The sequence below is a fragment of the Lonchura striata genome, chromosome Z (genome assembly GCF_050655825.1).
Source record: "Lonchura striata isolate lonStrDom1 chromosome Z, ASM5065582v1, whole genome shotgun sequence".
Lineage (NCBI taxonomy): Eukaryota > Metazoa > Chordata > Aves > Passeriformes > Estrildidae > Lonchura > Lonchura striata.
This window is the reverse complement of record NC_140740.1, coordinates 75,374,249-75,399,120: the sequence shown is the minus strand read 5'-3', so window position 1 is coordinate 75,399,120 and position 24,872 is coordinate 75,374,249. Positions and strand designations below refer to the sequence as shown.

General features: G+C 36.2%; 1 protein-coding gene across 1 annotated transcript in view; it reads left to right on the top strand.

Annotated features, from left to right (window-relative positions):
* HOMER1 (homer scaffold protein 1) overlaps positions 1-24,872 on the top strand; it is an 85,293-nt gene that overhangs the window by 39,518 nt on the left and 20,903 nt on the right. The window contains exon 5 of the mRNA XM_021531119.4: positions 1,658-1,800. Coding sequence (XP_021386794.1) covers positions 1,658-1,800 — 143 coding nt within the window. The remainder of the gene's footprint in view (positions 1-1,657; positions 1,801-24,872) is intronic.

Genomic DNA, 24,872 nt, shown 5'->3' with positions numbered 1-24,872 from the left:
ATCAGGCAGGGGTAGTTGTGAATGTGTGAAAGCACTGATTAACTTGTACTTTTTGTGGAGGAGAAACACATTAAAAACTGATGTTTCTTTTGTTCATGAATTTGCAGGCCATGATCCTTTACCTGTTACATAGACTGGGATGTGTTTCTGCCTTAATTTTTGTTACTTGAATTTCATTCATATTAGAAGTCTATGGAAGTACTTTAATGAAAAAATAGGCGTAGATGGAACTTGTAATGCTTTTCCTTCTATCGAAATAATTTTTTTCACTCACATTTAAAACATTTTAATAAGTAGACTCTGATTTTATGTATCTAGTGGTAGTGTTGCAGCAATTTTTGCCTTAAAGATACAAACTATACAAATTTTCTAGACTATGGTATGTAATGTTTTATTATACATAATGTAGTTTGAAAATAAGAAAAAATAGAAGAAAAAATTTTAGATCTAGAAAGGTTCACTTATTGTCAATGGAAACTGTCTATCCTATTGGATGATAATAGTAATAACAATAATAATGGTAGTAGTAGTATGTGGATATTCTCAGTTCAATCAGAGAGAAGAAGAGAAAGATTTCTGCCAGGCTAAGCCTGGGAAAAAGTCCGAGAGGAATGTAAACAATCTATTATCTTGTTTTGCGTTCATATTGTTTATAACTATGTTCTACCACATTGACCTAAGTCCAGTGTACCAATCAGGTGAAATGTTTTTACTTTAAGATCCATGGAATTAATGTTCATGATGTTCTCTATAAAAGAGAGAGGGGCTTTTGAATAAACATTCATTTGCCTTCTGAAATTGTATGAAATCGCCCATCCCTGGCTCAACAGTGTCAGTAGTAGAAGACAAGACCATGCCATCTGTATAGAATAATTTATTTGCCTCTTTATATTATCAACTCTCTTCTTTTTCATATGTAAATATACACACAAACGTACACACAAATGTACATGCTGGTGTGATGAAAGGTAATGAAAACCACAGCAGTGCCTTCTGCTGGGAGGCAGCCATGAAGTTCTTGAGGTGTCTAATTGCACAGCCATAGCTATGTGTACACCTGGCTGTAGTTGGAGTATTCTCCTTCCTAGATAATACTATGACCAGCAAGAGCTAGGCCAGGCTAACATGCCTATGAAAATTTTTGCCTGTACTTTGCTGAACAAATGTTCTTTACAGATGGCTCATAGGTGGAACTAGGAACACACCACAAAAGGCCCTCCCACTGTTCACTTTGGTTAATAAATAGCACTAAAACTAGATTTTGAAACAAATACCAGAATTGTTTGTTTCACTGCATTAGAATGTAAAGTATGAGACAAAAATTCCAGGTGTCACGGGTCACCCACTCTGTATCAGAATGAGGGTGGAATGTAATTCAATGTAAGAGAGAGGTCTGTAATAAGTGGAAGGCTGGATCTTGCAAAGAATTCATAGGCCACTTGTATTTTGTGTAAGGTAATGTGAATATTTTGGTAATATACTTCTATATTAAATACACGTGATGAAATCTGACCATGAGGGATTCTGGAAATCTGAACACAATATTAATACAAACTAAAATTTGTATATTGTTTAAGAATGAATGTTAGTGCTTTTATGTACATAACCTGTCTGGGCAGGTCAGTTTGTAACTTCAATATGTTTTGTTTCATTTAAGGAATCAGCTGGAGGGGATATTCAGTCTCCTTTAACTCCGGAGAGCATTAACGGGACAGATGATGAGCGAGCGATGCCAGAAGTGACGCAGAACTCAGAACCAAGGGCTGAACCAACACAGAACGCATTGCCATTTACCCATAGGTACAGATTCCATTCCCACATCCTGATTAAGTGATACCTATCTCCTTCCTTGTTAAAGGGACCTTCTCCCATGTTGTTTGGGGAAACAAAGCAAACCCACCTCTCACCCCAAAAATGGACTCACTTTTGGATTTGTAATATTTTTTCTAATTAAAAAAAAATACGAGAAAATCTCTTGGAATAAGATTTGGGAGGACATTATAGTTTAATCAGTCATTAACACCGGTTAGTGTAGGTGTCCCTTTAACAGGAGTCAATGTGTCAATTCTGAGCTCAATTCTGAGCTCAATTACCTGCTTCATATACTCTAATTAAATTATTTTTGTAGACATTCTTTAAATGGCTGATGGAACTTGATGTCAGTCTTTCATTGGCAAGTTCTTGGAAGAAAAGGGACTCTTACAGCATTTTTTGATTATGAAGTTTAAAGCAGGCTTTAATTGCACAGTTCTCTGACAGTTGTAAAACTTGTCACTTTTTTTCAAAATACAAGAGAAGTGCAGCTCTGCTTCAGACTGAATTCTTGGCTTTTTCATTAGGAATGCTGTGCTCTGTTCTTTGAGAAAGGTAGGACTTCTTACTTAGTTATACAAGTCACGAGTTACAATGGATATATCTTGCCTATTAGAAGTAATTGTAAGGAAGTCACTCTCAACAAAACGTGTAATTTATTGGGACCATGGAGAGTAAGGGAAACATTTAAAGAAGTTAGAACACATCTAGAAATACTAGATTTATTTTTTAAGCATTGTGTGATTCAGCCTAAGTAGAGTTTAAGAGCTCTTAATCAAAGTTTGGGGGATATTAACACTTCAGATGTGTAACGCAATTCAAAGTGAGCACAAGTGAAACCAAAATTGTGCAGAACATCTCCATTTTTGTAAGAGAATAATACTGTTAAGCATCTGGAAAAAAATTATATGCATTTTTCAAATGAGAAAAACCCTCTTACACTATTTTTTTTTAACAGAGTGATTCTGTTTATTTTTATACTGTCACCAATGCATGTATTATATGTTTCAGAAGAAATGGTGTATTGTGAGAATGTTATGTGCATGGTGAAGGAGTATTACAAACGTTGCAGATCTGTCAGTGCTCTGTAACAAGTTTTTTTAAACTGTTTGAGTATCAAAATTTTCTATCAATATTTCTGTGAAAAGGAGTTGTGATAAAGCCCGCCCATGATTAGTATGATTTGTTCTTTTAAAAAATGATAGTCTGAAGATGTCTCCTCTGGTTCTGCATATGTAAATATGTTTTCTGGTATGCCAGTGTAGTAGATAAGTTTGCTCTCCATTAAGCATTACTAAAGACACTTTTGAAACCCTGTTGTCATTTTTAATGATTAGAGTAGAGTTTACAAAACTTTTAAATGCATTGCATTTTTCTATCTACTTAATGTATGTAGTGTGAGTGCCTAGTTTTAGGTTTTTGTCCTGTTAGATATCAGTACCTAGAATTAATCTTCCAACAATAATTATGCATTTTGAGATTTACTTCTTGTTAATTCTCAAAAGACCAGTGTGTTGTCTGCTAATGGTAGCTTAAAGTTTGTTAGTGAATTATTACTGAACAAAACTCAAGTTTATATACCTCTTTGAAATAAATTTTTTTTTTTTAATAGGTAAGGATTTTATTATAAATAAATAAGTTTTATTTATTTATTTATTATAAACAAATAAATATGCATGAAACACATGCACAAAGGAGATGGAAAGTGAAGCTTCCAGGACTGTGTTAATTCTGGTTAAATGGGCATGTTTTTGTAGACGGTTTTCATAATAAAAAATTGGCAACTGGGTAGACACACCTAACTGCTTGCGCTGTCTAAAAGGGTGCTCTCTTCAGGCAGTCTGCTTGCCCTGACATACAAGGAAAAAAAAATTAAAACCTTACGTCCCAATTATTGGAGACTCCCTGGGCTTCTCATGTGTCAGGAGTTCAGGACTTTCCCTTGTTTCCTGCCTTTCTGATGATGTGTTGTGTATGTGGCACTCCATGTGTGATGGAGAGGAGTTGCTGAACTGAGCCCTTTCCTTGTGCACCCTGGTAACTTCTGCTGATTTTGGGCCTTTTCCTTCTGCATTTTAAATTTTGCAAAGGTAAAGTTTAGTCAGCACTTTAGGGTGAGGAAGGTAATACTGCAAGGGCATTTAAGTGTTGTCTTGTTTGTGGCATTTCTTTTCACTGATTTGCCTTTGGTCCAGAAACTCCTGATCAAGCTCTAGGTGCTTTTCGGAAGAAAAGGCATTGTGGGTTTCCCTGCAGTGAGTTTAGCTGTAGGGCAGGTGAGAGTCACCCAGGCTGGTTTACACTGCACTGAAATAACACTACCATAGCAAGTTTGTTTATTCAATAAATGAGAAAGCTCCATTATGCTCTGACATTAACACTAGATACTTACTGTGTGAAGAATGAAAAGGTGTGGTCCTCAGTGTGTGTTGGAGCACACAGAAGCAGGTGTGGGACAGAATAGAAGGAGCCTGTGCAGTCATGGGGCAAGTGTTGTAGGTTTGTGGGCAGCTAAGATGAGGTGAGCAGCTCTGTGTGGCAGTGGTGGCTGGCTGGGTGGGAGCTTTGGCAACCAAGAAGTTTGTCAAGCACAGCAAAACCAGGTGTCTCTGTAGCAGAGGAGAGAGAGGTGTAAAGGTTTGAAGGGGGCTACTGTCAAAACAGTGATTTAAGTAAGGGGTTTCATGTCCTTATATGAATTGGAAGTCTGACAGGAGTGGAAAAGGTCAGCAATTACAGGTGTGAAGGTAGTGCTTTAATTTATATCCTGCAGCTTGTCATTTTCAATCTGCACACCTAAAAAAAGTTCAGTTGGATTTTCTTATAACATGTGTTTTCTGGCAAGATATGTTTTCTTCTCCCCTTTAGGTCTTAGTGTAAGTAGCTGAAATATTTTATTTCAGCTGCATAAGTGTAGACTACTTTGGTATTTATAGTTATTTTGACCCCAAAAATCATCAGTACTCGAGTCACCAGAGTTTTATGAGCGCTCAAATGTCTTATTATTTCAGCAAATAGTTGTAAGAATTGAAATTAATATTCTCTGGAATATGTCTAAAATTCCATTAATACCCCTTGAGCATTACAGTGTTGAAGTCTAGTTGCTTCAATTTAATTCTCATCAGGAAAGTCCTAATGCTCGTCACAAGCAGTGTAATTCAGATCATCTGCTTGAGAGATAAGTGTACTAAACAGTTACAAGTCTTGCACCAAAGATAAACTCTTGTAATTAAATATCTTGCCTTCTTTTAAGCTATGTATGATGGTTAATGTTGAACAATTAAGTAATATTACTGTGAACTCCCACATCTATAATATTTTATACACTGAGCACTGCTGTCATGGATAAAATGTTTCCAGAACAAATGAAGTAAAATGTAATCTAAGGAATGACATTAGAATTCTTTAAAGTCTTGCCCATGACATTGATCAGTCCTTTTCTGAACAATAGCTAGTCTAAGAAGACTTTTTTCTAGCAGAATCTAGGTAATCAAATCTAACATTTAAATGAAGGCTAAAAAGCATACATATTTTTGTTTTATATACATATTTCTCTTCTTAAATAAAATTTAGTTTCCTCAGATATATTTCCTGTCTAAAAAGATTTTCCACATTCTTCAAGTTGTGATTTTTTTGTCTTTTTATCCAAGTGAAAACTGTTGATTATAAAGTGAGGTTTGGAGAGAAAAAAGTTACTAAAATTTTTTGACTACTCCAGATGTAAGTGATTTAAAGTTTTCACATAACCAGAAATTGTCTACTATGCACCATGGGGATTAAAACTTTTATTAAACCTATTCAGTTTTAATATTTTAATTCTCATTTAAGGCTGAATAGTGTATTTGTGAACTTTGCAAGTGCTGCTTTTTGATAACTGTTGAACTTGCTCTTTCACTCTTGAAGAGAATAAATTTGCTTATAACAAGCTTTATTCTGTTTTTAATACCTTATGAAGCTGATAAAACACATTTTCAGAAAGGAAATATAAGAGGACTCTTCTGGGACAAACTTTGAAAGTCTTCAATTTCCTGTCAACCATGACTTGTACCTGTTACCTCATTTTATTTTGTAATGCATAAACTTGGAATTTCAATTACATAATGTTTTGATCAGGTAATATATAATGTGTGTGTTTGTTGCTTGTTAGTTAAAACTCATATTTTTGTATTCAAGTTTTTAATAGGGAATTATGACTCATTGCCTTAGTGAAAATGGACTTAATTCGAATGATGCTTATGTCTTATATATGTTATTGTCTAGATAGGTTACCATTTAATAATGCTGCATGTAAATCCAATGCTGTACAACAAAGAAAAACCAAAAAGTCTTGCTGCTAGGTCATGCTCTTTCTCTGAGTTTTCATTAAAAGTTATATATAGAAATCTCTTCAGTAGATTTTTTCACTGTGTGTATTGAAACTACTCACTTTAACAAGTGTAAATATTGTAGTTGTGTTATAGTACAGGTACTTTGTGAATCAAGCAGAACTGTTAACTTGGCTTAAAGGAAAATATTTGAGTTAATAATTATTGGGGTATTTTAAAATTTGAATTTAAACTCAAATCCTAGTATTTAGATATTTATTATAGAGTTATGCTTCCTTATCAGGTAGTCCTGGGGTGCTTATTGCTTTTTTAAAAATACTTGGGTTTGAATGTTATTTAACCTGATCAGAAGATTATTTATTGTTGTGAGGATGCTCACAAGCTCTCTAATCAAAGTTCCTGGTCAAAGAGCAACTATGAGATGAGATCAAACTGCTCTAAACTTTATCCACTTGGGTTTTGAAAGCTTTCTGGAATGGCAAATGGTAAAATCAGGCATTTTTGAAAGGTTTCTGTATAACATAAAAGGCAGCAACTTTTTCATACTGCATAGTACTGTAGTGAACTGTGACATTTTAGGGCACGCTAGAGGAATTCTGCAAAATTCAATTGTTGTGTTGAACAAGATTATTATTTCTTGTGTCACATTCAGAGAAGAAACTCAGAGACTATATGTTCCAGCTGTCAGTGTAAGCAAAGAACTGGTTAGTATAGAAACTTAGACCTAGATATGACTTGCCTTCAACCAGCATTTTCTGATGTTCTGAAGCCAGCTGTAGTGTTCTTCCAGCTTCTTGTGCTTCACTGGCATGAGCCTGGTGCTCTCCTCCTTTCCTGACCCAATTCCTGCTGCTTCCCAAACTTGTGCACTTCTGCCTAAGCTGCTGGAATCTAGCTCATGTAGGGTCTCCTTCAATACAAAAGTTACATCTAAGAAATTAGTAATTTGAAAGGAAGATGTCACAGTGTGTTTGTAATTATTCTTTTTATGACTGATTTGCCTGATTTTGTAAATTTCTGATGATTCTTTAAGGTATCTTTGAAGTACATAGTAAACCATTTTAATAAGGTATTCCTAATAATGGAAGGAGAGGTAGAGAGGAAGAATGTCCATGTTATATGTGTTGTTTAACTCTTCAAAATCAAGAAAGTCTGGAAATAATAGAACTAATTTTAATAGTTAGGGAAATCTGTGAAACCAAAAAAACTAAAAATAATCTAATAAAAATAATCGAATACTTAAGAGAGTAATTTTGCCATCTCTCTTGTTCTTATTTAGGGTACATGAATCGCTTACCTCCTGAGGTTTATTTAGTGAGAATTCCAAGAGAATGATGTAAATGATATGCACTGGGTATCTGATATTAGATTATATAAATACCATTCTCAGGGACAACAAAGCGCTCTTGAAACACACCTGTCAAATACATTTTTAGAGGAGAAATATAATCCTTATGCAATTTATATTTTAAAGAAAACAAAACAACAAAACAAGCTAAAACCAACTTTCGCTATGTGATTTTCCTCCCTTTAATAATGTACATAAGAAAAAAAAACCCAACAAAAATCAGTTAAAACCAAAAGAAAATAATCTTGCTTAAGGAATAAAATTCTGTTTTTGAAGTAAATGCATTGGGTTCAACCTGTTCAAAGTATGGATGATATTAAAGATTGTTAGTACTTCAGCAACTGTAAACATTGGCTTTGTGAACTGGGATATGTGATGCTTAATCTGATTTGGTAGGGCAAGTGGCTCGGGTTGGATTTTTGTGTTGCACCCATTATTCAACAATCATTACTTTTGTTAATATTCTCACAAATGCAATTTTTGAATTGCATTAATTCATTTTAGGAGTCTACTCTTAAACATGAATTAATCTGTTTTTGTGATTTTTAGGCAGTAATGGAGGAGCTACTTCTTTATTCTAAATTTTTCCAAGTAACTTACTTGAATAACAAGCTTTTTCTATTGTGCATTTTGATACCAGAGTGAATACTTGTTAAAATTTGTAAGCAGTGCCTGTGGGTTTTGTACATGGTATAATTTGTACATATATTATTTAAAATCTGATGGATTTTGATATGTAAACTTAAGCATGCCATCATCTTTTCAAAAAACATTATTAAAGCTAGTTTTAGAAGATCTTATGTAGACAGTTGATACCTCATGTCTTCTTTACTCCTCCTTCCATCACTGTTTTTGATATTGTTTTGTGTCATTATAGGAAAGCTTTCAACCAGTTAGAAGGGATTAGGTGTATAAGGATTAGGATTAAGGGGACTGGAGCACCTTCTCTGTGAAGAAACACTGAGAAAGTTGTGGCTGTTGAACCTGGAGAAAAGAAGGTTGAGTGGAGACCTCATAACAACCTTCCAGTCTCTGAAGGAGCCTACAGGGAAGTCAGAGGGGGGCTCTCCATCAGGAACTGTAGTGCTAGGACAAGGACAAATGGAAAGACATTAAATTTGGTTAGATATTAGGAAAATAATTATTTCCTTTGAATCTAGTGAGGTACTGGAGCTCAGGTTGCCCAGAGAGGTTGATGTCCCAACCTTGGCTGTGTTGAAAGCCAGGTTGGACAAGGTCTTAACAACCTGGTCTAATGTGAGATATCCCTGCCCATGGCATGGGGGTTGCAACTAGATGATCTTTAAGGTTCCCTCCAATTCTTAGCATTCTGTGATTTTATGATTCTATAAACTGTGAACTGAACTTTCCTGAGGCACCATGAAGTAGACCAAAGTCCTGTCCATAATATATTAGAGATCTTTCATATGTCTTTAAAAACTTTCTTTCAAGACTGAAAATTGTTAATATCAAAGATAACAGATACACCAAAGAAATGCTGCGAGTCTCAAAACACTATTCTCCAAGAAAACAAACAAACAAAAAGCTTTGAGCAGAAATACTCACTTTGTAGAACTGCTTTTCATTTGCAACTCATCTGTGGACAGACTTAGCACTTTGAAACTACAAATGAAATGCATTGGAAACTTAACTGCATACTTAGAATTTTTCAGCCTCCCATTAAAGGAACAAAACCAGAAATCAAATAATACCTGAAGTTACCAAGGAAGAAAAAGCCAAAACAGTCACCTAGCTATTGATCTCTTGAGTTTCAATGGGTTTTCCAAAAGTCTTGACCTTGAGAAGAGAAACCATTTTTAAAAAGAAAGAAGGGATGTTTTGCAGGACACACACATTTTTCCCCAAGTCTGATCACTCAAACAAAAAAATCTCCTCCTCATTGGCTAGGAAAGGAGTTACATAGAAGTTTTTCAGTGTAACAGAAACCATCCATGCCTGTAAACTCAGCCTAGGATTAATTCTTGATAATTAGAACCCGAAATTTGGACTGAAATTTGTTATAAGACTTAGCGTAGTCTGTTCTGGAGGTAAGAGTATACACAGGTTGCACCCATCTACACACACACGTGCTTTGCTTTGCCAAAGAGACCTCTTCAGTGCCCTGTCTTATGCCCCAGAAGCCATTCAGAAGTCTATGTTAGAAATAAAGTCTCTGTGTAGCTGCTTTGTTTCAAGTGCAAGTCCCCTTACCTTTGCCACACAAAATACAAGACTTATGCAACCATCTATATGGGTATGCAAATGCTAAAGAAACATTTCCAGACTTGTGAATTTACTATTTTCTGTCTCTGTATTGACTCTGCCATTATGATGTGTTTCTGTGAAATGCAAGAATAATCTGGTCTTGGGTTTCAGGCTACATATTCCCATCCACATAGAATTTATTAAAAAGGTTTTAGAAAAAAGACATTGAAAAGAATTGAAGATTGTGCAGAACAATCTCCATCACTATCATATTTCAATTCTTGCCTATTTTACTCATCCCAAGGTTCACTTCATGTTAACTTTGATTTTTTTTTAGTGAAATTAGATACACTTGTGCAACTCACCATCAGTAGTCATGGAAGTCTGTCATACGCCTTAGTGAAGGAAGTTCAAGTGTTGCTAAAGAGTTTTGATTTCAAAGTCTGCAAGCTCAAAACATGTTTAAAAAAACTTCTGCAAGAGAAAACTTGGCTTTTTGTCAATTTTTTATATTAAAATATGTTGAACTTGTAGCAACAATGTAGTTTCAAAATACAGCTTTAAAGCTTACTCCTTTAAGGTCTACATAAAACTGCCTCCCCCAAGCCATACTTGCTTGACTATTTATGAAGAGTATGTTTTAATGAGTAAACATCTCCAGCTGTTCAGTTGATCAAGTACTTGAATATCTTCACCCAGGTATTTTAAAATGAGGGTGGTGATGCACTGGAACAGGCTGTTGGGAGAAGTCATGGATGCCCCATCCCTGAAAGTATTAAAGGACAGGTTGGATGGGGGTCTGAGCAACTTGGTCTAGTGGAAGATGACCCTGCCCATGGTAGGCAGGTTGGAGCTAGATGATCATTAAGGTCTCTACCAAATCAAACCATACCATTCTGTGATTCTATGACAAAACAAGTTAAACAAGCCTGAATCTCTCAGTTAGAGGCTCTTTTCAGCTGTAGGGTCTTTACATTTCCAAGTCACTTGGCCCCTCTACCCTACACCAGGTATTGTGTCTGTTTCACCTGTTCCTATTTTCTTCTGAAACTTCCCTGTGTTGTTGTTCCTTATCTGCCTGATTTATTCTAAGAGAAAGGGCAAACTTTACACTTTCGGGCAGTGGGGAAAAACCCACTAGAGTACTTGAAGAAAGTATTTTTTAAAAGAGGGAGTGGATAAGAAAAAAGTCTGTAGTGAAATACACTTTTTAGCAAAAGTGAAGCTCCATTGGATGGATATATCAGTTTAGATATTTTTTACTGTTACCAGCAAGTTACTCTGCCTCCTGTGTTATTTGAAGTGTAGTGGTGGATCATGAGATATGTGCACATCTCCTGTGAGAAGCTGCACATATAGATAGATATCTGCTTCTGAAGTTTTATGTATACTGTGTGATTGTGTTTCACTGCCATTCTGTAGACATGATGATAGACAAACAACTATAATGACAATGTTAAAGAAAGACTAATTAATTCCAATTCTTGAAACAGTGTAGAACTCATTTTTCTCAATCTTCCAATCAGAAAATAAATAAATGGAACTTCATTCTTTAACACCTCATGTTAAAGATGAAGACACCGATTTAGTCTATGGATTTTTATATTCTTTTAAGAATTTGCTCTATTATTCCCTTCCTCTCTGCTCTCTCTCCTTGGACAAAAGATACATTCTGAAAACAGAGAGGGGATTGGTAGCACCATCTTCTGCAAGTATTTAAGCTTAAGAGCCAGTCTTTCATTTTATTCGTGATTATTAGTTTATAAGAATAGTATTAAATATATATGATAGGAGTATATTAGATATATGATAGGGCAACATGCATCTGAGTGTAAAGTGTACGCTGCACCACAGTTATAAGATGCCAGACATCTTCAGTCATGAAGCATATCTACTTTGAGTCTTGGTGGAATGTTAGCTGTGGATTCCCCTGAAGCACACAACATGGATTCTTTCATCCATGGGCTTTGCCATTTATAAAGTGCTTAGATACTGTTAATGAAGCCCATATGGACTTCCAATGAGCTAATTTTAGTCAATTAGATACCTCAATACTAGAAGATTAGCATGAAAGTCAAACACAACAAGAGCTGGCTTCAGTTATTAATTTATTCTTGTGGAAAATGTGAGGTAGAAGTGCTGCTATACCAAATTCTGCTTGGATTAAGAGGAGGCAGAAATAGTGTGTGAATTCAGGAGGTGTGAATGCAATTCCTGTTCCTTTGCTACTTTTCTGATGCCAGAGTAAATCTTCAGACTTGACAACTGCACCTTCAGCTTGTACAGGCTCCTCCAGTGGCTGCACAGAACAGGGAGGATAGGATAAAGTTGCAAGAACACTTCTGTCCCTGGGATATTTTTCATTCACAGACAAGTATGTCTTAGGAGCTAACTTTGTTGTGCCTTTTGACTTCACCAGTTCAGAGCCAATATACAGTTGTGCAAAGAGATCATGTTGATGAAGCCACTTGCTGGTTTTAGATATTTATTGATAGGATTCAATCAAATGGATTACCTCTACCTACTTCTTGAAGGAGTGCACATATAAAAGCTAAAGTTCAACAACAAAGATAATAGCAGTTTAGAAAACTCTATATTAAAAGAGTACTAACATAGTGTATTTTTAAAAGGAATATTTCATGTTTAAATGAATCACTTATACAAAAAATAGCTTTTCATTAAGTTATTTTTCCTAGAATTTGTCTGGAATTTGTAAATATATGTGTGTGTGTATGTATGTATGCATATAAGATATGTATATTCTTTGAGGGATCATTTTACATCCCTGCAAGACCAGTGGACCAAGGACCAGAAGCTCTTAAGTTTTACATGAAGTCAAAAGCTTAGTTTCAAGTCCAAGGCTGAAGATCTGTGCTGTTTTACTTATATGATACTTTATAAGACACTTTATAAGTGTCTTGGTTTTGTCAAATGAATTAAGATTGTTAAAGATTTTCCCCTTCTTTAGTGAAAGGTCAAGGTAGTAATTCCTTTGGAGGATGTTGTGGCCTGGGTTCTCTGGTAGAAACCCAGCAAATTCTCCCACATCCATGTGACAATGTCAAAAAATAACACCTGAAGGGCTTCCATAGTGCCTGATGCTTTTTCCTCCTAGATAGGTGTCTAAGACTAAGTGGATGAAGGGCCACGTTGGGATACTTAACCTCTCTTAGCTTTTAAACATCTAAACTGCTGAAGACAGGTCTCATTCACTAAACCCTCTTTCCCAGATACAGCCTTTATTTGCACTTCCTGGCAGTGTTGCAATCCACAGTTTTGCTTTCTGTATTCTATGGAGGCAACACAGCATGACATTCCCCGGGATTGCAGTCACCCTGCCATAGCTCCCTGGTGGACTGTTTTCAATTACTCTCCCTATCCTCTGGTCAAGGTTCCTGTCCAATAGTGTAAGCCCCAAGAAGACTAGAGTAAAATCTTGTTGATCAAGTAAACAGCTAAAGCTGCTTTCCTCTAAGCCATTTCAGGATGTGTCTAAATGTGCAAACGACATTCAGTCTGCACCTGAACAAGTAGTTTGATTAAATGTAATTGTGTCATGTTGATTTTCTGTCACATTGTAGTACGCAGACCCCTTGAAGTGGGACATCAATAGTGTCAGCCTTGTTCTGGCAGACATGGGTGGAGGTTAGGGGCAGGCACACATGAACACAACTATTTTTTCTGTCAAAAATGTTTACTTGATGTATTATCTTTTTGAGTTTAAGAGTATTTCACAGTAACACCAAACAACCATCAAGTTTTTCTGTAATGAATTGAGTTGGCACATATCAGCAATGAACTAGAATATAAAAATTCTTATATCAGCTCTCAAGCCATTTGGCAAATGAAGCTAGAGCTATGTCAACACACTGAAATAAAATGTCGGGAATGTCCAGAACTCTGGTTTCTCAAATACACAATAATAAAGCATTTTTATGAGTGGTCCACATCTCATGATCAGCTTTGATTGCACAGTTGTTGCCTTTGCTGATTTTACTCCATGGCAGTGTGATGTAATGATTCTGTCTTTCTGATATGAAATGCAGAGGGTTTGGTTTCTAAATTAAAGTTAGAGTAGTGGAAACCATTCTTCTGGGAGACTGCAATCCCACAGGTAATTAAGAAGTAATTTTCTTCAAATAACATGGTTCACACAAAAAAACCAAAACCAAACCAAAACCCTGAAAGTGAATTGACTGGATTCTACTCAATTATTCAGCTCTAGCAGTTTGCCAAAGGAGGAAAAATAAAAGAGATTTTTCCTTTCACTATAATGCAAATAGATAGAAAAATATAGTTTTGTTGTCTGAAGCCAAATGCATGTAGGTAATACATTCAGATTAATTTGGCCCAATTTTAAGAAAATAGCCAAAATAATTTCCTATATGTGTGAAGTGTATTTTAACTGTTCACTGTGTATGACTGAAAGTTACCTGCACTTTATTTAGGAAATACTTTGAAATGTACACCTAATGTAATTACATGACAACACCAATTGTGTAGTACCTTCCTTCTATACTCTCCAGAGGTTTTAGTATTTTGGTTTAATTATTCTTTGGCACTTTAGGCATTTGTGTTGGGCTTACGAACAGCACAGTGAGAGGCTGAAGAAAGATGGCTTTCAAACATCTTCACATCATTGTGTTTGCCCTACCCTTTCTCTTGTCTAGAGGCCTTATCGGGGAAAGTGAAATAGAGTTTGCAAAACTAGAAAACAAGTGTGCTGAAATGTGGCACATAGGCACAGCCTCATGAAAGGATGAAAGTTCAGTCCCTGCTCTGCTGTTGGTGAACTCACTAGAAAAACTCATGTGCAACTTCATTCTTTCCCTGCTGGGTTGCAATGAGTTAAGTAAGATGAGATAGGAGATAAGAGGGAAGCCAAGCTTTATATTTTTCTTGGAAACTGTTAGATCAATTAAGTGTTGAATTGGAAAGAATGGATCTATAAATTATTACATTTTACCTTCCAGCTGAATTCTTGAGCCTAATCATCTTCATTATTCCAAAAAGAAGATGAAGGAAATCTAAAATCACTTAGTCTAGACTGAGTAAATAAGAGCTATTAAATACTAGTTAGTTAAGAAACGTGTCATGCCATGTTAGTTTCTTCCTTTAAAAGTGGGATTTTTTACAATTAGGGAGAGAAACTTACATAGGGACTGCTTCCTCTGAGTGTTAAGCTGTAGTTAATGGGAAAAGTATGAGTATCAGAGACTTCTCATATATTAAATTGAACCTCTTGATTCATCAATTTAATTCAATTTTAGTATATTCAGCTTTAGGATCAACATAGTGCAAGTAATATAGTCTCTTCTCAGATTCAAATTTGCTTTAAACAAGGCAAATGTAATATTTCCATTCTCTTAATGAACTGGAATGGAAAAAAATATGACTTGCAGTATCCACATATGTTAAAACTCACTTGTGATTTGTTTTGTTGAAACATATACAATCAATAAATATTTTACTCTGACCATATCATGTGACTTACTGCTTTTTCTTCAAAGTACTTCTGAGAGTTCCATAGATTGTTTAGTTTGGACTTAATATTTAGGCTATTGACTCTTTAAGTAATTGCATGGCTACCATAGGAGATAAATGAAACTTAATTAAATTTTCAATGCTTCCATATTAACTTCAGTTCCCTTAATGGAATAAGCTTATTTTGTTGTCAGCATGCAAACGAGAGTCCATCTCTGGCACTACCTGTGCGATTAATGCATGTTCTTGTATTTACTGAGATAAGCAAACTGGCAATTGTAATGCAAAAATTAATTGCACCAGTAGTTACTATTTGATATCATAAGATAACCTAATTTACTATCTGGGTGGAAGCCCAGTAGTCATAAATTAGAATCTTTATGCAAATGATATAGAACCATTTCTGTAGGTCATTCTATAAAAATGCCTTTCTGTTGCTGGTAGTGGAGTTGAGGCCCTGCAGCTGTATTGGGTCTTCTGCTGAGGTCAGTAAGATGGGAACCAGCATTAAGGGGTCTTGATAGGCTGAGCTGTCCTGTTGTACCAATAACAGAAGGTTCAGCTAAAAATTAAACCAGGCATTTGTAAATCTTTCACGCTGAACCACTTGTAACAGCTGCTCCATCTTCAGCAGAGGCACAACACACTCCAGTTACAGCTGTGACAGCACCTACAAATGCAGGCAGAGGCTTGTGCTGAGGATCTCCACTACTTGTGTGAGGTTTATGTCAGGCTCACAGGGTTGGGAAAAGTCTCTGTAGCCAGCTTACTGCTCTGCATGTGGCTGTGTTTGCCCAGAGGGTAGCTCTTTCTTCACTCTGTTATTGCAGGGCTAAAACCTGTGCTGCGTCCTGTAGAATCAACCTGCAGCTACCAAAACCTTCTGAGCCACATCTAGACTGCTAAATAAAATGTGCCGTGGCACTGAGGTCTGTGGGCTGAATTGTTTCCTCCTGTTTCCTCCTCCACAGAAGAAGTTCTGTGCCCCTTCAGTGTCCTTATGGTTGTAGGGCATAGTTACTGTGTTTTGTATGGCATTTATTTTCCACTCCGACAGACCTGCAGTGATCAGAGGGCCTCATTGCCACCCACTTCAGAGGTATTCTCCTTGCACCAAAACACAGATTAACACTGCATGCCCAAGAGTGTTTCAGATGGGAATGGAAGGGTTACAGAATCCCTTAAGGCCTCAGAAGACTGTGAAGATGGAAGGACTCTAAACAATGACTATGAGCAAACTGTATTTAGAATCTCCTTGGCCAGGTATCACTGGGCAGGGCAGTTTGCCCATTTTGCAGAGAGTGCAAACTCCCCAGTCCACACAACCTTTGGAAGCTCAGGGCTTTGGGCCCTATTTTATTAAGCAGAGATGGTGGTCACTGTAAAAGAAGTTGTTCCTTGTCTTACTACCACACATTTTTGTAACAGAAAACCTCACTGTGAGGGGTAATTGAGAAGTAACAGTTCAGTGAAACTGTTAAAATCTGAATATCACTCAATAAAAGACAGCCCGGAAAAGAGGTGTGTAGGGAAGTCGAATGCTCTATTCTGTTACATTGCTGATAGAGTGCAAATTGCTCCAGTTCACACAGAAATTATTGTTATTAGTAGGATTTTTGAAAGAAACTTGGGGTTTTGCCTAGCCTTGGGCCTAGCAGAATGAATCCATACTAATTTAGAGTGTGAATTTGCAGTTAAGCTGCTTTAAATTATTGTGTGTACAGATGGGTTCCACAATGAAGATCATTTTAGTGTCAGGGTTACCATGTCCTAGTATCTGACTTGCTGGTAGCCACATCATCTAATTGATTTCTTAAAGTGATTAAGTGCCATAAATGCCAGAGTCAATTTTACTTTCTTTGCAGTCAAATACCTAGTCATTTCAGAAAATGGGATGTAAGTTCCTAAAAAACTTTGGCTGATTTTAAAAATGTAATTTTGTTAGAATATTTGAAGTATTTAGCACCATAGCAACAGCAAGGAATTATGCTTAATGTTCAGTGCACTAAAAAAACTTACTGGGTATCAGTTACATGCTACATATCTGAAAGTAAACTACTTCCAACAATATCAATATGCTGTTTCAATAAGGGAACAAGACAATTTCTTCTTTTACTTTTTCCTAATATGTGATAATTGTTAGATCAATAAGGTTTTAATGACTACTGCAAAAAACCTAGAAATTAATTTGCCATACTTGTGCTTTCAAAGGGCTTACAGTTATAAGAAAGTGTTACTGTTCTTTGTTTATACTCTGTAGCCTTCATAAAGAAATAACAAATTCTGTTTACTTTATAACATTTAATTACTAATAAAAATGAGGTGTTTTTAAAAGTATAAAATTAGAAGTTGAGCCTCTTCAGAGAGATCAGGGAATTTGTTCATGTTAAAAACAGGGGTTTTGCTTTGTGATACAGTGTACAAAATCATGCTTAATTCTGTGCTTAACAGCATAATTTAAATAAGAATCCAAGTTTAAATGTTTCCTGTGTAAACACATCCAGGGTGAAATAGCATTCAGTACAGGAAACTTAGTAATGTCATTGTTTTGTCTCTGCTTTGTTCCTTCCTTTAACTTGGGTCAGGACTGGCACCCAAGTCCCACACAGCTAGAGATCATGGCTGAAGCATTAATTTTGTCTTAATAGTCCATGAAGTGTCCTTGAAGAGCTCCTCTTTGCTATTAACCTTAGTATTTCCATGAGCAGTGAACACATACTTAGCCATTTTTAACTCTGGCTTTGTTGCCTTTTGCTGGCATATGATACTGGGTTACTGAATGTGGTATTTAGGTGAAAATTCCCATTAAAAATTTGAGTTTCATATCCAGTCTATTCTCCGTGACAAATCAGTCTGTGTTATGGTGATTTCTATAGCCCTGTAATTAATAAAGGCCAAATTACAACATACAGAGCATGACTTTAAGTGGTGGATCTAAATAGGATATGGCCACCCATTTTCATTGCATAGTGATCTGCTCTATACAGTCTTTGTGGAAAGAGACTGTATAGTTACTCAAGTACTTTTGTCATTTTCACTCATTAAGTCCACAAAGATATTGATCCTTCCTCAGTGAGCTGATAAGGTGTAGTACAAAGCTGCCTAAGAGCAGTAACAGAACTGGAAAGGCAAGTCTTCTGTCCATGGGCTGCATGGGTACTCTGGATGATTGAGAGTCCAGTCAAGAGGATGGCCAAGCTGATAGGCTAAATGAAAGTGAAAGCTCATATGTGAAACGCCTCAAGGAAGAAATCTGTTCTATCTCCATATATTGTAGCTGCCCAAATTTGCAGAAAAAGCTTCTGCATTTGCCTTCTACATTGACATAGAAACTGGGAGTTCAAGCATATTGTAGCTCCAAGTTGAACAAAGCTGTGTGCAAAACAAAATAACATGTCCTGGAGTGGGATGAACCTTCAATATTTGTACAGAATGATAAACTCCCAGACACATAATTCCCTCATCTGCTGATTCCTCATTTCATCCACTGAGCTGCCTTTCTTGCTTTCCAGGAGGGTGGCTTTGATATTAGGCACCTCACTTGAAGTACAATGTGCTTCAAGGGCCTCCTTCATCTCTTTTGCTATGAGCTGATTCACAACCATGTTTCTCTGGTTTTGTGCTGATGTAACTTCACTGAGATTATGTAGATATTCCTTATCCCAAAAGGAAGAACAGATCTTTCATGCTCTTTTAATATTCTTCCTTCTCTCCCCAGGGAACCTATTCTCCTTTGCTAAAAATTATTTTGAATACTCTAATTAAGGATAAGGATCTCTTTGAATATTAATTAGTTTTTCATTGGCCACACTCAAAATATTTAACTCAAAGCAATTTCCTGGTAATTATCTCTGGGTTATAACTTTGAGAAGATTTACTTTTTTCTAATAAATTCTAGTTTATCAAGTAATACTTCCTTCTGTATGTGTATGGTTAATCACAGCTGCATGTAGGACAGTGAGGCAGTGGCTGTGAAGAGGCAATTGTTTTGTGTCTTAAGTTGTCCTCTTACAAAATCTGTTGTTCTTACTGTAGCTTTCCCTCTTTTGCTGTTATTTAATTATTTAACTAGACTCTGTCTCACATGTATGCAAATTTAGGCCCCTACAAGCAGGTAGCTCTGTAGGAAGACAAAAATGGCAGACCAACTCACACCCTTTCTTTCTTGCCTCTTCCTTGAGTGGTGAGATAGGGCCTGGTCCACTCCATGACTCTTTCTTCAACTTCTAGCTTATTATAGGGCTCCTCCTCCATAATTTAATAGAAGAAAAAACTCCCTTCTCTTCCCCATTGCTTTGAATATTCAAGAGAGAGGGAGAGATTTCCATACCATTACTGAGAGCTTATGGTGCTTTGGACTAGCAAGAGCACAAACTCCCAAAACCCATCAGGTTTAAATCCTTTCCATCACAAAGTTGTTTTAGACGTTTAATAGATGGTCACAGTAGATGCTGTTTGAAATCTCCAAAAGGGGATGTAATTCTGAAATTGCTTGTTTAAAAATTCTTCTACATCAGGACGTAAGCTGAGAAGCTTGAGTCTCATGTTCAGCATGAATGAGAAGAGGTTTCTTGTGAGGTTTTAGGAATGCCCTCAGGGATGCTGCAGCCCCTTGCTGTACCAGCAGAGTCAACATCTCCATCAAATCAAGAAGTCACCTCATTTCAGTGTAGGCAATAGCAAGCATAGCTTGTTGAAGAGATCTTGCCCTTACAGCCTTCAGCATTAACTGAAGCTTATTTGATATGGGGGATTTCATAAAGACCTTTTATAGGATTCCTTCCCAAATGCACCTGGGAATTTTACATAATGCGAACACTTGCCTTACACTTCCAAGGAGAAGAAGCGATGCTTTGTGTTCGCTGGATCTCTCGGATGCACCTGCAACAGAACCAAATGGTTCACAGTGCCCCTGTGCTTTGTTGAGCATGAAGAGCTGCTCTGTAAGGCTTACCAGCCCGGCTGTCAGAAGGGATCACTCCTTGCTGCCAGCACAGTTAATGCATTGTTACCAGCCGGTTGACAACCACTCCCTCTGCTTGATAATGCTCAGTTCACCAGACTCTTGGGCTGCTTCCAACACATGCCACTATTTATGATCTGGGCAGCTGCTACTAGGACTGTGCTCTGTTCATATTTGTCAACGCTCATGGATTTAGTTATTATACCAGAATACACATTTTATGTTGAAACTACACCATTCTTGGCTAAATTCCTCTTCACATCTGCTGTCTCAAGACAGGATTGCTCACCCCATACCTGCAGAGCAGATCGCAATGACACCTGAAGAAAATAATTTACTTACTCTTGAATAATAGTAATTTCTTGAAACCATGACTATGCTATAGAATGAATTTTAAACTAATCAATTTTATGCAATGTGTGCAATATTAAGACCCTAAATATTAATAAAGTGGAATTATTTTCACATTTTATTGATATAAATCTGAAATAAACCATGTTTCACAGTGTTGGTACTGCATTCAACTAAGCGAACAGCAAATAAGCAATAATGATTCAAAAAGCTGAAACATAATTTGAAGTGCTTTTGTCTCTTTGTTTCATGAAAGTGTTTCTCAAAATAACTTCATTCTGAATGGAACTCATCAATGTGTGCTTATCTCCCCCTTCCCTTCACAAGCCTTCTCCAACTGGCTAAATGTGGTGACTGGAGCTTTTCGGATTAATTTTCCTTAAGTGACCTACTTTGCAGAGAAAGATAATCATGCATTTATAGCCTCTGGCACACTATTCAGGTCACAGATGGACAGATACCAAAGCAATTCCTCAGTGACTTACTGGGCTTGTAACTAATCCCCAGTGAGAAAGGAGATTGGCCTGATGTTAATTGGCCAGAATGCCTAAATGTATGGAAGGAAGATCATTGACTCCTACTTCAGTTTTCAGAGGGTATCACAGTTAGGCAGAGTGGTACCAGCCATTTTTCTAGGACTGTTTTGTGAAAGTGATTGAATTACAGGATATCACAGATGTTAAAAATCTTATTTTGAGTAATTTGCCTTGACAGTGGGGCACCATGTGGTGTTCTGACTGTGGACACATCTGATGTTACAGGTATACCAGATACTGTGGCCAAAACCAAGGACAGGAGATTCAGGAGATTTTTGACCTTCTGCTCACTCAAGGGCACTTGAAATCCCATGAAGAGTTGTCATTGTCAGACCCAAACCTCTGCTATAAAAGCTGCTTTTTTTTTTATTATTATTATTATCATTTTTATTTAGTATGGTAGTGAGCAAATAAAACTCATAGTTTGCTATTATTCTTTAGAGGATTCTTTTCTCTCTCTTGTGTTTGGCACTAATGGGATGCATGCAAAACAGCTTGTCCTTGTGTTTTTAGATGTTCTGAAGTTTCACAAGGGAAATGACCAGGCTTTATTCTCTATTAGGGTATTTTTAAAACTTTTATGTAGCTTTTCATGCTGAAAAACAGTCAACAAGCCAGAGTGTTGAGAACGTTTCTTTTTTTGAAGGACTGTCTTGAAACTTTGGGCTTGTCAGGGAGTGAGTGATGTTAATTCTTATAGGTTTCAAGAAATAACTGTTAGAATTGTGACACTGCCAGCAAAGGGATGGATGGCTTTCAGAATAAAACAAAGCATGTATGCAGGTTGAATTCTTGCACTACAGGACTGCATGTGGGTATGATGTGTGTCCCTGTTTGGATCAGTGTGATCACTGAGTAAGTGTACATATTTTAAGTGCTTTGTAGAGTACATAGTCTCAGAACACATGAGGGATGATTCAGATAAGGTTTAGGTATTTACAACTGCTAAGACAACCTGTGTATGTATTTTCTATGACAGAATCTAATGCAATGAGAGTAAAATCAATTCCTTTTAGCAGCAAGCCTTTTAGACAGGAATTAATTAAAAGGTTTTAGAGAGAAAGAGTATGTACAGCTCTCCTGTACCTGTCCCAAGGGACTGTAGTGCACCTCTTCCACCATCAAAATTCCAGCTACATGCTTGAGCAGTTTCTGGAACCCCTTTGGACTTTCCATGTGTCCATCATCTTCTTGATCTGTGTGTTCACTTTCACAGGGGTTAGTCTCAGAATCTCCTCCTCCAAGGGACAGTTTCATTGTGTCTGAATCATATGCTTCCCAGTGTTTTCTCTGGAAGGGTTGGTAAATTTGTACCAGTAACAGCTCTACAGATACAGGCTTCAATGCAGATATTCTTAGTCTAACCTAAAACAGCTTGCTGTAAGTCCTAAAGTAATTAATATAAATCCAGTTTTAACCAAACTAATCCACAGAACATAATTTCATTTTCTTCTTTGTTGTTTTTATTTACACTTTTTTTTTTTTCAAGGAAGTTTTTGAGAAAAGAAAGTCACAACTGCCAGGACTGGTTATGGGCTATTTTAATCAAATTATTATTTTAAGAAACAAAAAAAATCCAAACCCTTGGGACTATGTTTCCCAGTATGATATCCATTAAGAAGAATTAGGGTAAATCTAAAGAGTTAGAAAGTCTTTGTATATTACCAAATACAGAAGTTGACTAATGTAAGTAATGTGTTTCCATTTTATGGCACCTTAGTAGAATCTGTAGAAGATACAATAACAATTATTTATAGCAAAACCCCCCAGTATATGCTACAAGCAAGTCAAACCTGTATTATAACAGGAACGTTCCTGCCTACTATATAGGTCTCTTAAGGAAAAAAGAGTACAGTTGAGAAATAATACTGATGCATTCCTATTGAGAATAACCAATTAAAGATTAACCACATCCAAAGAAACCTTACAGCTTTTGAACTAGGGTAAGCGTAGCAGTAATAGAAAATACATGCTTCATATTTCATACTGACATTCCATTATACAAGGAATAACTTAAAAGCTCCTGGCTATTTTCTTGGCAGACACTGTAGTAGGGGCACCAGGCAAAGGTGAAAGTGATGCACACCACAAATCACAAATCACCCTCACATTATTGCTCCTGAGAGTCTGACTTCTGGCTTCATCATGGATTAGAAGGGTATCATTGTAGATATACGCATTAATGGATCAAAAAAAATCCTTTCCATTTTTTGGATAATGAATGATCAGACAGTTCTCAGCCTTTGACTGCCTCAGATACAGCTGTGTTACTCTGAGGTCAAAGATTTTGTAAGACAGTATGGGTCTCACATATAAACAATTTCCTAGAAGCCAATAGTAGCCAATAGTCCTGCAGGACTGCTAAATGGAACTCACTTGCATGAAACTACTGGATTGGATATTTGTTGGATCAGAACATCAGGAGAGAAGTATGAATATTAATGAACAAGATATTTTGAGCATTCTTTTAATACAGTTTGTTGATATTCTGGCCTACACTAAGCGAAATTTAAATCTGATTAGAGGAACAGAAGAGTGAACATGGTTACAGAAATTCATGCTTATCTTCTTGAATATGTGAGTCTGTGTCCCCTGAGGAAGTAGGATAATCAGTATTTTAGTTTAGCCCTTTAAGATCTAAGATTTCCAGTGGTGAACTTGTAATGAGTTGTATAATGAAATGCTACAGCATATTCCTCTTCTGGAGGAATTTGTATTCCTGTTCAAGGGGACAAAGTACTATTTGCAAGAAATGCTGTACCATGGAAGAATCAGATCTAGTATTTTAGTGAAACATGTGGTCTGAATAGGTAATGAATGTTGCCCAGTATCTAGTTAATTTTGAACACCTAAGGAGCATTTTTAGGAGTCATAATGTTTTTGAAATATGCTTTGATGGGATGGACTTTGCATATGCAAGGAGTGGAAGAAAGAAACTAAATGGACAAAATGATGGAAAAATATTTCATTATACATGTGTACAAAATCCAAATAAATCGATAAACTTACATTCAAAATAGTAATTAGTTTAATAATATTAAGAGATATATTTAAATATATAATTATATAATAATTCTTCATAGAATATAATTTTAGTCAGAGTTACAGATTTTTGGTTTTCACTGATGCCTTTAGTAGTGAGCTAATGAAACAAAATTAATTCTTTTTTTGCATGTACTGTCCATGTAGGTGTGCAACTCACATGCTGTTAGCATTATATGAGTACACATTAATGAGCTATTTGCATATAATGCATATAATGCATTCACCTGATATGTCTGAGATACTTTTCCCTTGCATATTGAGTGTAAAGATATGGTCTGCAGATGATGGCAAACTAACTACCTGTGAAAATTAAAGCCCTGTATTTGCTAAGAGAACAACTAAATTGTAAGCAGAATTTTTCCTCTATAGGCTGCTTCAGTAAACTTCAACATCAGCTTCCACTTCGAAGTGAAGCAGCAGTATATCCATCCTACTTGATCTGTACTCTCTTTGCTTATATTAGTGAGGAAAAACATTTTAACAGTATTATGAAATTAAAAATCTTTGAATTTGCAGGAACAAATTAAATATGGTATTTAATAAAGTATATTTCAGGAATGGAACTTACATTAAGACAACAAAGCTGCACTTCCAAAGCATGTGATTATCTCTCTTTAATCAAGGCAATGACAAATATTTTCCTACAACATATTTAATAAAGTAGTGGGTTAAAAATGCACTTCCATTCAATGTGCATATATTAAAAAGAGTGACTAATCCTATACATATTCTCGAAGTATATACTGTTGCTTTTGGGAAGCTTATGTGGATTTCATGTTCTTTAACATTTTATTTATAAATAC